We start from the raw sequence: 15,034 nt of genomic DNA on the forward strand, positions 1-15,034 counted from the left end.
AGCCCTAGAGTTCTGCAGAATACCATTTAAGAAACATTGCTCATAACTCACTACACTATCGAGATACATGTAATTAAGGCTTTACTTTCTCTCCTATCGCATACAGATGTTTATCACCATGAAACACCAGGTAATAAAACTATTATATATACTTTTTTTTCATACAAATGATTAAAATGCTGCCTTTTTTTTATTCCACTAAATTAGCATCTTTTGAAAACTTATTTAGAATTATCACAATGACAGTTAAAATCACAATGCATCAGTAAACTATATCCAAGAACTATCTGTGTCACTCAAATCAGTGACAGAATTCAAACCCAGTTCCTTCCAAACAAGAATTATCATTTTGTTTATTATTTTAACGGTATAATAGAACACAGAAACTAAGTAAATAATTGATTTATTAACTTGATGCTGATATTTCGCTGGTATTATAACCAGCATCTTCAGAGCACAAAAACACTGTTTGTCACAATACGCGAGACTAAAACAACATGGTGTACATTAACAAAATTGTAGCAGCAACACAAAGACTAGAGTCCTGATTTTGGCGCCCTCTATCTGGAAAAAAAAAAAAAAAAAAAAAACGCTATCATATATTGCTAGAGCCCTAGAAAAGTGCTAGTTTTTCCTTAATATGACTGTCTCCCAGATCTTCGGCAAGTTAATACAGCCATATTTGTTGAGATTTGGAGTGTGTTTTAGGGCTTCTGTCGCCTCTAAGAACAATCTCTCTGATTTATATGGGTTTCTGTGTAGTACTTTTGTGTTTTTCCAGTTGATCCTGTGTGCAGGGGTATCCAGAGCATGGTCTGCTAGGCCCGACTTCCCATAATGATATTTCCGGACGTATCGTTTATGTTCGCTGATGCGGATATTCACAGTTCTTCCTGTTTGACCGTAGTAGGCTTGATTGCATGAGCAGGGTACTTGGTAGACTCCTGGATGTGATAAAGGAGGAATGCTGTCCTTGGGTGAGCGGATGAGGGTGGCTAATTTGCTACATGGTCTGAATGTAGTGCGTAGTTTATGTTTAATGAGAATTCTTGAGATCTTTTCGGATGTGCCTTTAATGTAAGGGATGGTGACTGTTTTGTTGTAGTTCTCTGTGGTGGATGGTGGGAGGGGTTTCTTAGGAGTGTTTAGTATTTTGTTTATTTTTTGTGGATTGTAGCCGTTGGCCAAGAAGGTGTGGCGTAAGTGAGTCAGTTCAGCAGTAAGAGCCTTGTCATTTGAACAGATTGCTCTCGCTCTATGGGTTAGCGTTTTTAATATGCCATATTGTTGAGAAGGATGATGGTGTGATTGTTTGTGTAAGTATCTGCCTGTATGTGTGGGTTTTCTGAAAACTGAAAATGATAAGGAACCATCTGGGAGACGTGTGATGAGTGTATCCAGGAAGGGCAGACAGTTGTTGGCTTCCGGTTCCATAGTAAAGTGGATTTTTGGGTGTTGGCTATTTAAATGTGCTAAGAATGTTTTCAATGTCTCAGGGCCATGTGGCCAAATGGCAAGCACATCATCAACATAGCGTAGCCAAAGTGTTGGTTTGAGAGTGGCTGTATTGATTGCTTGTTTTTCCAGGTGTTCTATGTAAAAGTTGGCTAGGGGGGGAGAAAGGGGGGAGCCCATGGCTGTCCCATCAATTTGTTTGTATATTTTCCCTTTCCATGTGAAATATCCTGCATGTATTGTGAATTTGAATAGTTCAAATATATCAGGGGGGAAGTGTGACTTCAGTAGATTGAGGGTTTCTATTAGTGGTACATTTGTGAATAGTGAAGTGATGTCAAAGCTTACTATTAAGTCTGAGCTTTTTAGGGTGAGGTGTTGTAAGATGCTTTTTAGGTGTGCTGAATTTTTGATAAAGGAGGGAGAATTGTTAGTGAGAGAGGCTAGTAGCTTTGCTAAATGTCTAGCCAGTTTGTATGTGGGACTATTTATACTGTCCACAATTGGGCGTAGGGGTGTGCCTGGTTTGTGAATTTTTGGTGATCCATAGATCCTCGGTGTTCTAACATGGAAGGGTTTGAGTTTGTTAACTGTGTCTTTGGGCCAGGAAGTGACTTTTTTAAATAATTTTCGTGCCTTATTCTTTTGTGTGTTGGTGGGATTGCGATCTATAATTTTGTATGTTGACTGATCTTGTAATAGTGTGTGCATTTTGTTTTCATATTCAGTTGTGTCCATCACCACGGTTGCATTTCCTTTGTCTGCTTTTGTTATGGTAATCTGGCTGTTGTTGTGTAGCTCTTTTATAGCAATGAATTCCTTATGTGGGATATTACTTTTTGGAGGCTTGGACTTGATTAGGATGTTGGCCACATCTAAACGTATGTTGTTAGCTATTGTTGGAGGCAGGTCGTAAATTCCTCGTTCGATGGACGCCATTATTTCGGCTTTTGGAACTTGCTTGGGAGTTATGGCAAAGTTGTGCCCTCGACTTAAAGCAGTTGTGGCTTCTTTGCTTAAGGTGAGTGACGATAGATTCACAACGACGAGGTCTTGTTGTAATTGCGGTCGTTGTATGGTGTTCCGTTGTTGTAGATTTTCGAACTTCTTTTGGTGCCGGTTTTTAACTCTGTCGAATTCTTTTTTTGCCGTTGCGTCGGTGATGTTCTCTAAGATCTGCCAAAGTTCAGTATTTAGAAAATTATGCAGTGATTCTCGTAATGCGCTGATGGTTGTATTTGCTTGTGCTAATTCCCGGCGAGTGGTGTTAATTTGTTCGCGTAAAAGCGCTACACTCGCTCGTTTATAGATGCGTTGGGCTTTGGCCGAGTGGAACTTGTTTTTGATTTTAAAACAGTTCGGTATTAATTTGGTGTCTCGGCACCTCTTTAAGAAGGCTAACCTGTTTAGTTGCCGCGCCAATTTCAACTTCCACTTACCATATCGTCGTGTCTTGCGTACGATATCGTCTCCGTGAAGAATCCTTAAACGTGTGGACAGACTTATGTGTTCGTCGAACATGTTGTTTATTATTTTAACGGTATAATAGAACACAGAAACTAAGTAAATAATTGATTTATTAACTTGATGCTGATATTTCGCTGGTATTATAACCAGCATCTTCAGAGCACAAAAACACTGTTTGTCACAATACGCGAGACTAAAACAACATGGTGTACATTAACAAAATTGTAGCAGCAACACAAAGACTAGAGTCCTGATTTTGGCGCCCTCTATCTGAAAAAAAAAAAAAAAAAAAAAAAAAAAAAAAAAAAAAAAACGCTATCATATATTGCTAGAGTCCTAGAAAAGTGCTAGTTTTTCCTTAATATGACTGTCTCCCAGATCTTCGGCAAGTTAATACAGCCATATTTGTTGAGATTTGGAGTGTGTTTTAGGGCTTCTGTCGCCTCTAAGAACAATCTCTCTGATTTATATGGGTTTCTGTGTAGTACTTTTGTGTTTTTCCAGTTGATCCTGTGTGCAGGGGTATCCAGAGCATGGTCTGCTAGGCCCGACTTCCCATAATGATATTTCCGGACGTATCGTTTATGTTCGCTGATGCGGATATTCACAGTTCTTCCTGTTTGACCGTAGTAGGCTTGATTGCATGAGCAGGGTACTTGGTAGACTCCTGGATGTGATAAAGGAGGAATGCTGTCCTTGGGTGAGCGGATGAGGGTGGCTAATTTGCTACATGGTCTGAATGTAGTGCGTAGTTTATGTTTAATGAGAATTCTTGAGATCTTTTCGGATGTGCCTTTAATGTAAGGGATGGTGACTGTTTTGTTGTAGTTCTCTGTGGTGGATGGTGGGAGGGGTTTCTTAGGAGTGTTTAGTATTTTGTTTATTTTTTGTGGATTGTAGCCGTTGGCCAAGAAGGTGTGGCGTAAGTGAGTCAGTTCAGCAGTAAGAGCCTTGTCATTTGAACAGATTGCTCTCGCTCTATGGGTTAGCGTTTTTAATATGCCATATTGTTGAGAAGGATGATGGTGTGATTGTTTGTGTAAGTATCTGCCTGTATGTGTGGGTTTTCTGAAAACTGAAAATGATATTGTGACAAACAGTGTTTTTGTGCTCTGAAGATGCTGGTTATAATACCAGCGAAATATCAGCATCAAGTTAATAAATCAATTATTTACTTAGTTTCTGTGTTCTATTATACCGTTAAAATAATAAACAACATGTTCGACGAACACATAAGTCTGTCCACACGTTTAAGAATTATCATTTTTTAAACTCTGCTACAGAAGTCCTCCTTCCACTGGTTTTCTATGCCACAGTGCTTAGAAGTAATCAAGTAGTAAACTATAAAGCAACTGATTTTCTGTTTATTTTCATGTTATCATAACATAAAATATATAAAAGAAACTGTTCAAATGGTAATTCATCAAAAAATAACTGTGCTTTAAGAAACAAAAATAAGATTCCCATGATATAAAATATATTTTACTACAAATCATCAGTATTCGAGAGGAAATTATTACAATAAATGTTACACATACCTCACTTTTCCACTGTTCCAAATATTTCAAAAGAATGATTACAAAAGGTGTATGGCTATGATCCTTAAAAAAGATATACATGAAGAATTATACACAAAGTACAGGGATTAAAAAATAAATTAACATGTACCAGCACTGGAAATTTTAAATTGTGTATGTAATGTATTGATATATTTAAAACAAATCATAGTCTAAATGACATATCACAAAATATTTTGAAAAAGTTTAACATTTTAATAAGATTTTTCATAGGAATTTAAAATATGAACATACAATACTAGACATGTTTTTAAAAGATTGTAAAAAAAATATTTCAAAAAATCCATAATCTGCTACATCTTAGATATGTATTTCATTTACCTCTAAAACATCTATTAACTTTATTGCAAGCACATTCAAGCTGTTCTCATATTTAAGATTGTAGCTCTAAGTGCTCTAAAAAACACTTAACTCTGTACAGCGACAGCATTTAGATTAAAAACCCATTTCCTCTCAATTTAGTCCATCCTCTTTCCCAAAGATTCAGTTTCTGCTGTTGTATTTTCTACAAATATTTCCATGGTTACTGTTTATCGAAACTGGCACCAAATTTCTCCCTCACTTTCTTCTAAATCTGTTAAAAATGTCTGACAGCTACTTCCTTCATAGTCTGACTCCAAACTCAGAGAACAACCTTTTATTCCTCTTAATTTATTCCTTCTGCAGCTGCCTTTTGGAATAGTCATCCCTCTTATGCATTTCCTAAAGGTTAAAATCTACAAGTCTTCAAATCCAATGTCACCATATCTTTCTCAACTTCCAATCCACAGTTCTAATATAATATAAGCCAAACTATATATATATATATATATAGTTTGATGGTCGAAATGCTGTTAGTCCTCAAATCCATTCTAATATGAGCAATCTGTTAATAATTTAGAACTTTGCTGATGTACCCAAGTAATGATTTTAAGTTTCTCTTTTTTCTTCTTCTATGTATTAACACCTGATAAAGTCTTCTAGAAAGACAAAACTAGTAGTGCCTTTGGAAATAAATTAGTTATTTTCTATTTTATCATTCAGCTATATAGTCATATAAGTTATTTTTATTTAAAATATATATATATAATATATATATATATCTTCTTTCACCCTTCTACTTAAACTCCATTCCTTGCTCAGTACACCCAAGCAAAAACATAACAACCTGAAATATCCCAGTTTTACCGTATTTGGTGCAACATGCCTTATTTTGGCCAGACTGAAAAATCTATCGAATTAAGTCTAGAGGAACATAAAAGAGACGTTACACATGGCAGAACTAGAGCAAGCGCTCTGTTGAACCATGTCCTGAATTCTGTTGATGCTAACAACGAAAACTAGCATTCATCCCATCAAGTGGGACAATTTGGAAAATATCTTTCAATGCTATGAAGAACTGGAAAGAAGAAATGTAGAATCTAAAGAAATCGTCCTCCATCTCTCAACAATAACTTCAGCTATAATCTCTCAGACTGTTATTGTGTTGCTATCCAACTTTGGCATTCACAAGACTTGAACACATGTGCATATCCAACAATGAAGAGATGCACAGAACAGCTTCAAATGTTAATACGTTAACACTTTAATGTATAGATTTTCTTTCACAATGTTTGTTGGTAGTTCCCTCATGTTATACATCCAAAGAATTCTTCTAAGAAGGCGAAATTAGTTGTGCAGTTTATTTAAATTAAAATAGTGTTTCTATTTTTTTATCTCTAAGCTTATAGTCACATGAGATATAGAAGAAGATAATGCTTCATTATCGCATGCAAACAGAGATATGAATTAAGAATGAAAAAACTTAGTGATATTTTTCTTTAAGAGGTGGAGGTTGTAGTTGTTGGGAAACACTTTATGAGGAAGGCTGTTCTAGACAACAGCGGGAGACAGAATAAAAGAGGAAAAGGAAAAGTAGGTTTGATGTTTAACAGCTGTACTGAAAAGGTAAAACTGCACTGAACTTGTATACAGAATTGAGCAAATGAGGGTAATATATAATTTATGAAAACCAGCATGGATTTGTTAAGTGGTACTCCTGTTGAAGTAATCTGGTGGTATTTTATAACAAAATAAGACTAGTGAATGAGAGAAAGGCATACACAGTCATTTTTCTGTATTTGCAAAGCCATTTAGGTGTCACAAGGTAGCTTGATATTTAAGTTGCAACATATGGTTTTACATATTTGGCTAACAGATGGGATTGGAAATTGCTTTCTGACAGTTATCAGAGAACTATGTATATAGAGAGAGTGGAATTGGGAAAAAAAGGTTACAAATGAGATTCTGCAGGATTCACTACTGGGACCATTACTGTTAAACCTTTATGCAGAAATATAAGGAGATATTTAATTCTCTGCAGATGATGTGAAGAATGTGAGGTTTTATAACTAATAGTGCTGATATTATGGCTCTTCAGGAGGATTTGAAAAAGCTAGAAAGGCAAGCTATTAATGGGGATGTTAGTTTAATACAATTATGTAGGGTTTGAAATTTGAGATCCACAGATAGGAGATTGTATACTCCTTTGGTGATGTAGCTATGGTGGAAGAAGTGGAGAAAGTGAGAAATATTGGGATGATGACAGTAGGTAGAAATTTGAAACTGAATGATAGATAGAAATTTGAAGATCAGAGGATATGTTGCAAAGACTGTGAAATCAAGACAGAGGATGTGGACCAGCAGGGATAGTAGTGGCTGAACCATTGTATAAAGCCTTGATTAGGATGCATCTGAATACTACTTAGACCCATTCACTGGGATTTGGATGAGATGATGTAACTGTAGAGAGAATGAAAGGCAGATAACAAAAATGATATCAGGACTGCAAAATATTGGTTATGAGGACAGACTGAGAGCATGTAATCTGCAGAATCTGGTGGAAAAGAGGTGATGTGATTGAGATACCAGCTGTTGAGAGGTATTTACCCGACTGACAGAGGTGAAATTATTCATATAGTAGAATGTGGAAAAGGAATAAGGCCAAGAGGTCATCCCTAGAAGTTGCAAAAAGATGCAGTGGGTAAGAGGATGGAACACAATGCCTGAAAAGAGTAGTGAAATTGCAGGGCAGTGAATGAGTTTACAGAGTAATATGATAGACCCTCGCATGATGAGTCTCATGACTCTATGGTGGTCTAGAACAATAATATTATTATTATTTTAATACTATAACACAAAATCAATCAAAAGTCAGAGTTCAGAGCATATGCTTTATTATTATAAAGAAGCAAGGAATCTTGAGATGATAAAGAAGTACTCTGAGCTCTGTAGTTTTTGATTTTTTTTATGTGACTCCCATTCACGAAAGGCTGAGAACCAATAGTATATTACTACCCTGGATGAGTAATGGATTTTTTCCCTATTTTTATTAATTTTATATAGTTTTTTGGCATTTTTTAAAATTTATTTTTTTACATAATCCAAACACCTTGCTCCAGAGACCAAACATGAAACTTTATGTAGGCACTTCAGGCCTAAATAAGTGGAGTAGTCTCACAGTGGGATGATGAAATTCATTTATCATATAAAGACAATCACAAACATCCATGCTCAGGGAAGAATTCAAACCCACAGCCTGAGAGTGGTGGAAGAGTGGATATGCTAGCCACTCAGCCAACCAGGCCAGCAATTATGGAAATGGTTATTAAAAACTTTTTAATGTAAATTTTTTAAGACTAGTAGGCAGGGTCTCTACCATCATCCTGTAGTGCAGATTAAATAACTGAAAATGTAATTTAATTATGAAAAAACATCACTAAAAAACATACTTATGAGATATTATATCCCATATTGTTTCTTAGCCGAATAAGAAGCTCAAAGAGGTTCATGCCAAATATAGAAACTATATAAAGTTCGGTGATTCCAAGCATAAGCAAATACCTGGATAGTGCAGCACCTGACCCTTGAAGGTAGTGCAAGCTGAGGCAACTCATATAAAGGGTGGATCAAGCTCTGATCACTATTCTTGATATTTACCCATAATGTGAACTTAACTCCTAGGAGCTGTATTTTGTTCAACATTATGAGAGAAGGTCACTACCCAGACCGGTTTCGACCTTTTTTTTTTGAGGTCTCATCAGTGAGTAGGTAGACCTAGTTAATACCAAGTTTGTAGCGAACAGAACTTACATCCCTTCTATGAGAATTGCCAAGAATTGCCATTCACCAAATTGAAGCCTTTGGCTCTTCATTATAATTAATAATTTAACAGGACACCTCTTGGCAATTCTCATAGAAGGGATGTAAGTTCTGTTCACTACAAACTTGGTATTAACTAGGTCTACCTACTCACTGATGAGACTTCAAAAAAAAGGTTGAAACCGGTCTGGGTAGTGACCTTCTCTCATAATGTTGAACAAAATACAGCTCCTAGGAGTTAAGTTCACATTATGGGTAAATATCAAGAATAGTGATCAGAGCTTGATCCACCCTTTATATGAGTTGCCTCAGCTTGCACTACCTTTAAGGGTCAGGGGGCTGCACTATCCAGGTATTTGCTTATGTTTGGAATCGCCAAACTTTATATAGTTTCTATATTCAGCATGAAACTCTTTGAGTTTCTTATTCGGCTAAGAAACAATATGGGATATAATATCCCTTAACTTAAATAAGTTCATGTCGCCGAATTGAAGCCTTTGGCTCTTCATTATAATTAATGCTTATGAGAAATATACCAGAAGAAAACACACTCACATGGATGCAATACCTTCAGTTGAGATTAACCAACCTGAACAGAGTCCAAATTTCATACCATAAATGTGCAATTCAAAAAATGAAATAAAAGTAAATAATGAATCATGCAAAGAATTAGCAAAATAAAAATAAATAGCAAAATCTGGATGTATGCGGGAATCTGAGTAAAACTTCCATTACAGAAAATAACAGTTGAATTTTGAAACTTCCATTACAGAAAATAACAGTTGAATTTTGAAACTTCAAACACAAAATCAGGAAACATGAAGTATTCTAGTTGGCACAATATATAATTCTGTGTTATATTATGAATTTAAATTATTTTTATTATTATTAAAACCAGACCTCCATACAGTCAAAAGAATCATCACAGGAGGCAAGCACGGCGACATGCAACGCCCATCAAAGTGTGCTTTAAACTCATTCGATGCATCTACATTCACCACAATGTCAGGCAAGCATTCCACTCACCAACTACTCACAATGCAAAGAACGTGCTCCTTATGCCCTTACTCACATCCTCTCTATACAGCTTCTAGGTACGTCTCCTTGTTCTACCCTCTTCTCCCATTATATGAAAAATTCTTCTGCATTAACCTGGTAGCAACTCTTTATCAACTTGAATGTCTCAATCATATCCTTTTACTCCTATTCACAAGGATTTGTAAACTGCATTCCCTCAATCTATCCTCATATCGCCAAAGACCAGTTACAACTTTAGTCTGTCTTCTCTGGACCCTTTCAAATTTATCCTCATCACCATGAAAATGGGACCAAATCTGCACACAATAATCCATATGAGACCTGATCAAGGCTTAAAACAATGGAACCAGAATCTCTTTAAGGTCATCCACATCATTACCATACTCTGATGTGATGTCTTCACAACTTGTGCAATGTGACCTCTAAACTTCAGATCCTTGTCCACCAGGTCTCTTATCTCCTCAATTTCCTCCAAAGTTTCTCCACTAAGTGTATACTTTGTATTCAATTGTTGCCTACCAAATTTCTGAACCTTAACTTTGCAACAATAAATTAAAAGTTTCATACTTATTAACAATTTTCATACTTGGCCACTTATACAATCTATTCAAGTCCTAATGTAAGGTCACATCTACTTAATTCATCACTCTCCCTGGTTTTGAATCATGTGCAACAGTTAAACTAGTCACTAGTTAAACCTATCCCAATATCATTAATATGCAAATTAAAATCAGATCCCTGTGGCACATAGAGATCCCTTTTTTTGAGATAGTGACCCCCCCATATGCAACTTGCTAATACCTATCTGATAGCCAGTCACCTATCCAACTCACTAGGTCTGTTATCCAAATCCATCTGCTTCAGTTTAGTGACCAACTTGTGGTGTGACAATCTATCAAAAGCCTTTGCAAAATTCAAGTATACCACCACTGAATATCCATCTCCTTTGTTATAGTACATGAGCAAGTTGGTAAAATACAAACCTCCTTTAACAAACCCATGCTAACAAGAACAAAGAATACTACTGTTATCGACCCATTTTTGTATCCTATCTCTCACCAGCTTCTTCATTACCTTAACTACAACTCCAGATATACAGATAGGCCTATAATTTGTTGCTTTAGCCTTATTGAACCTTTGTGAAATGGAACACTTTTGCCATCAAGTGCTGTAACTCCTCATATACCTCTTGTTTGTTCACCATTAAATCTCTCATTTCATTCTCTACACTTGAGTTTCTGATTTCACAATGAAAATGAAACATTCTGATGAACTGCTCACTGAATACATCAACTACGTCCTCTGCAGCAGTCACCAATCCCCCACTTTCATCCATTAACATCATCTTACCATAATCATATTCTTACTACTTGCCACATATAAAAAAAACTCACAAAGGTTTTTCTTGTTGTTGTGGTTTCTAATTTCTGATTGTACTGAATTTTTGCTGTCCTTACCAACTGAGTCACTCTCCTGGTATGTTCTTTTTACTCTTCATGCAACTAATTATTACCATTATTCATTTTGTGCTGCCTCCAAAAGCCTCCGTCCAGATTTCATGCTTAACCCCCCCCCCCATTCATCCATTTTACATCTACTTTATTCAGCCTTTTGATCTTTGGAATAATTCATTCACTGATGCTGTTATGTATTTCTTTGTCAATTCCAGTGGCAGCTCGTGGCTTGAAATCATGGGGATGCTGCAACTTTGGAAATACACATACACACTGTAAGTACAGTGTATACATGTTTGGATAACATATCAAAATTATGGTAAAAAATTTTTTAAAAATTAAACATGAAAAAAAAATTGTTTATTATCGATAAAATTATACAGTTTGGTATAATTCAAAATTACTTAAAAATAAAATATATTCTTCTTGTTTTGTTTCATGAAAAAATATTGTTTATTATCGATAAAATTATACAGTTTAGTATAATTCAAAATTACTTAAAAATGAAATCCATTCCTTTAATTGTAATTAAAGGAATGAATTTACAAGTTTTGGACATTACAATTAAATCCTTTAATTGTAATGTCCAAATATTTAAAGAGATGGAGTAAACACGATACGCACTACGAACACTCTACTACTGGCGCAAACTGCATATAAACAACAGTGTAACTGTGCGACGAACAGTGCCGCATTACACTAATAGCTTGCATCTCACTATGACGTGCATATGCTTACGTGCATAGCAATCTGACACTGTGGTAAACACAGTGCTGCTAGCGTCATTCGTCCTCCTAAGTGCTACAAGATGGATTTTTATTATTTTTTATACAAAATAAGAGAATTGTATAGGATTGTTGATGATAAAATTAAATATTACAAGCAAATATAAATAAATTAATAAATATATTTATATATCGAGAAAAATTGGGGATGCTGCAGTTCCGCAGTGCCTATGCATGAGCCGCACCTGGTCAATTCCCAAGTGGCATTTATCTCCTTACCACTAAACTTCTCATTCCATGCTATAGCGCCAAGCTGTCTCCTAAGCTTGTCATAATTACCAGCCTCGTACTTCCACATATACCTTTTTTTTTTTTCACAGAAACTTTCATGTGGCTAGCCACAACCCAGGTGATCATTTCATGATCACTCTCACCAACTGGAGGGAAGTGTGAAACCTCACTTACAATTGCATCCTCTGATGAAATGATAAGATCTACAAACTCTCAATCGTCTCATGCCCTCATTTACATGCTGCCTGAGATAGCTATCTCTAAGTACTCTAGAAATTAATTTTCTTTATTCCCAAATGCTATCTCTTCATTCCAATCTATATCACCATAATTAAAATGATTCATAATAATCACCCTTCCCTTGTTCAATAACCCAAGTTGCTTATACATTTCTTCATCACCACCCTCCACATTCTCTGGCAACATCCAATTAAATAAACATCCAAGAAGCAACATGCAATTAAATATCTATTCTTGTCAACCTCCATCTCACTGTCTCAAAACCATTGCCCACCACTGCTTGAATGTTTGTTCAAAAAAAGAAGAAAAAAAAGTGGTTTGCTATATAATATATTATGGTTTGATATAATAAACATTCATTTTTATCAAAAAATATTAGCAATGCTCATGAAGAAATATACACAAATGTCAAGTACGAAAGATAAATTATAATAGAAAGCTAATTAAATATTGGATAATGCAAATTCTAAATCAAAACTTACCTTATTGCTCATTTTTTCAAAATCAAAGGAGTTAGCATATTCTTGTAAAGAAGAAAATGGAATATCTAGACGTAGGTCATCTAAAACATTATCAGGGTGTGATTCAATCACTAAAAATAAAAATTCAGTAATTAATCAATAAATGAAATATATTTTTAAATAAAAACCAAAAATAAAGAGAAAATAAAGTATTTTAAAATTCTATAATTAGATTTTAAAAATTATTATCTCTTAAAATAATGAAGAAGAAAATTCAAGCACTGAATTTTAGTATGACTTCGGTAAAATTCTCTCTCTCTCTTATCCTTCTTAAGTGCATTTGTGTTTGCAAAAATTATGCAGATATTCTCAATTTTCTTGAATGCTACATAACAATAAAAAAACAATTGGCACAGTAAGGAATAAATATGCAAGAAAATAAATGCCAAATGAGTGGATACAATATTACGTGATGAATGTGGTTCAGAGTAAACCAACTTGCACTGCGATGTCCTACGTTGCCATTATCAGTCAGACACTATGTGTAATTACAGCTCCAAGATAAATTCAGCTGACAATCATTAAAAGATGGAAATGTGATGATGAAAAGAAACTCAAGAAATAATCATGCAGAACACAAATTGATGGAAACAAATATAAAATCTTCCTGTCCTTCACTACTGAATTCTCAAAAACTAGAAGTTTAGGACATCATCCACAGGTATAGTGAACTTCAAAGCTACAGTTTCCATGGAAGGACTGCTGCAGAAGCTTGTTAGGGCTGAATAGCAGACCATTGTAAAATTAACATGTAGAGTGATAAATCTAATACACTCAAATCAGATGGATATGTATGAATATGATTGCTATCAGGATAACATTATATCACATAACAAACTATAGTTGAAACTGAATACAATGGAGAAGAATAGTCAGTTGATAAACTGGTATACAGAGATGGTTGGCTGATAGGAACAAGGAAACAAGCAAGATGTTTATAGGGATGCAGTGTCTCCAAAGAGAAAGGTAACAAGCAGGAAACCACAGGGTTCTGCTCTTTGACTTCTGTTGTTTAGTCAATATACTGATGACAGAGTTCAAAGTTTCAGAGGAGATATTCAGTTGTTCACTAATGACAAATTAGAGAGCAATTTCAGGAAGCTCTGAGAAGTTATGCTGCATGTGACTTACAGATAAGCCTTTTATTTTAGCAAATATTAGTAATTATATTTGGTAGTATTTTATTTACTTTAGACTATGTGTGTGTGTGTGTGTGTGTGTGTTCACTGAATTTAGCATGAGGGATTTCATACCACATAATGTGCATTCTATGTACTCATTGCCAAGAGTGAATGGTTTATGGTACAAAAGCGAGAGCGAAAAGAGAAGGTTGTTGGAAATGTTTCGCGTGTGAGTTCAAGAAATGCGAGTCATATGGAAAGTGGGAGAATGAAGCAACTATCATTAATGATGTAAGGCAAGATATCAAATGTGTTATAGAGAGAATGTGGAAAGAGTGAACAATGGTGTGTGAAATACGAATGAGAGCATGAAAGAAGTGGTTAAAGGTAATGTGACAGTAAGGAGTGAAATAGCAAGCTTACAAGACATCCTTCACAGAAAAATTGTAAACTAGAGCAATGACAAAACGTGGTAATCAGGAGGGAAAAACAAAATGTGGTAATCAGGAGGGAGAATGAAAGAAAAGTGAATGGGAAAAGTATGAACGTGCAAGAAATTAGGAGTGAGAATGTATTGTATGGAGATTCAATAAGAGGTGAACCTAATGAGAATGTGACAAAAGCATGTTTTCCAGGTGTGAAGATGAAGGATGTTAGTGAAGATGTTGGTTTACAGATTAAAAGAAATGATCATTTATTTTGGCTGATGAATGATTTGAAAGTTGAGATACATGCAATGAGAGAAGATATAAGAGACGCTGATAGAAGAAAAAAAGAAGAGTGAGAAAATAAGGATGACAACTCTACTGCCTCGGTATGACAAGAGTGAATTGAGAAGAAAAGCCATCCAAAAGTAAACTTGATGGATGAAAGGACTTCTGTATGCCTGATCGACTGGTTTTAAATAGTTTTGAAGTTAGGTGTTTGGAGAGAGAGTGTTGTTTAGTGAGAGGGTGAAAGTACAAACTCAGGGAAACTAGATGTATTAGAAAGGGGGGGGGGGGTGCAGTCAAGTGTGGGTTCAGC

General features: G+C 35.4%; 1 protein-coding gene across 2 annotated transcripts in view; it reads right to left on the reverse strand.

Moving 5' to 3' along the window:
• APP-BP1 (Nedd8-activating enzyme E1 regulatory subunit APP-BP1) overlaps nucleotides 1–15,034 on the reverse strand; it is a 316,563-nt gene that overhangs the window by 185,122 nt on the left and 116,407 nt on the right. For both annotated transcript variants that reach the window (XM_090398384.1, XM_090398383.1), the window contains 2 exons: nucleotides 12,849–12,958; nucleotides 4,461–4,523 (listed from right to left, as the gene is read on the reverse strand). In XM_090398384.1, the coding sequence (XP_090254510.1) occupies nucleotides 4,461–4,523; nucleotides 12,849–12,958 (173 nt within the window). The remainder of the gene's footprint in view (nucleotides 1–4,460; nucleotides 4,524–12,848; nucleotides 12,959–15,034) is intronic.

Source organism: Typopeltis vanoorti, chromosome 9 (genome assembly GCF_054136105.1).
Source record: "Typopeltis vanoorti isolate ZY-2024b chromosome 9, IOZ_Tvanoo_1.0, whole genome shotgun sequence".
NCBI classification, from domain to species: Eukaryota; Metazoa; Arthropoda; class Arachnida; order Uropygi; family Thelyphonidae; genus Typopeltis; species Typopeltis vanoorti.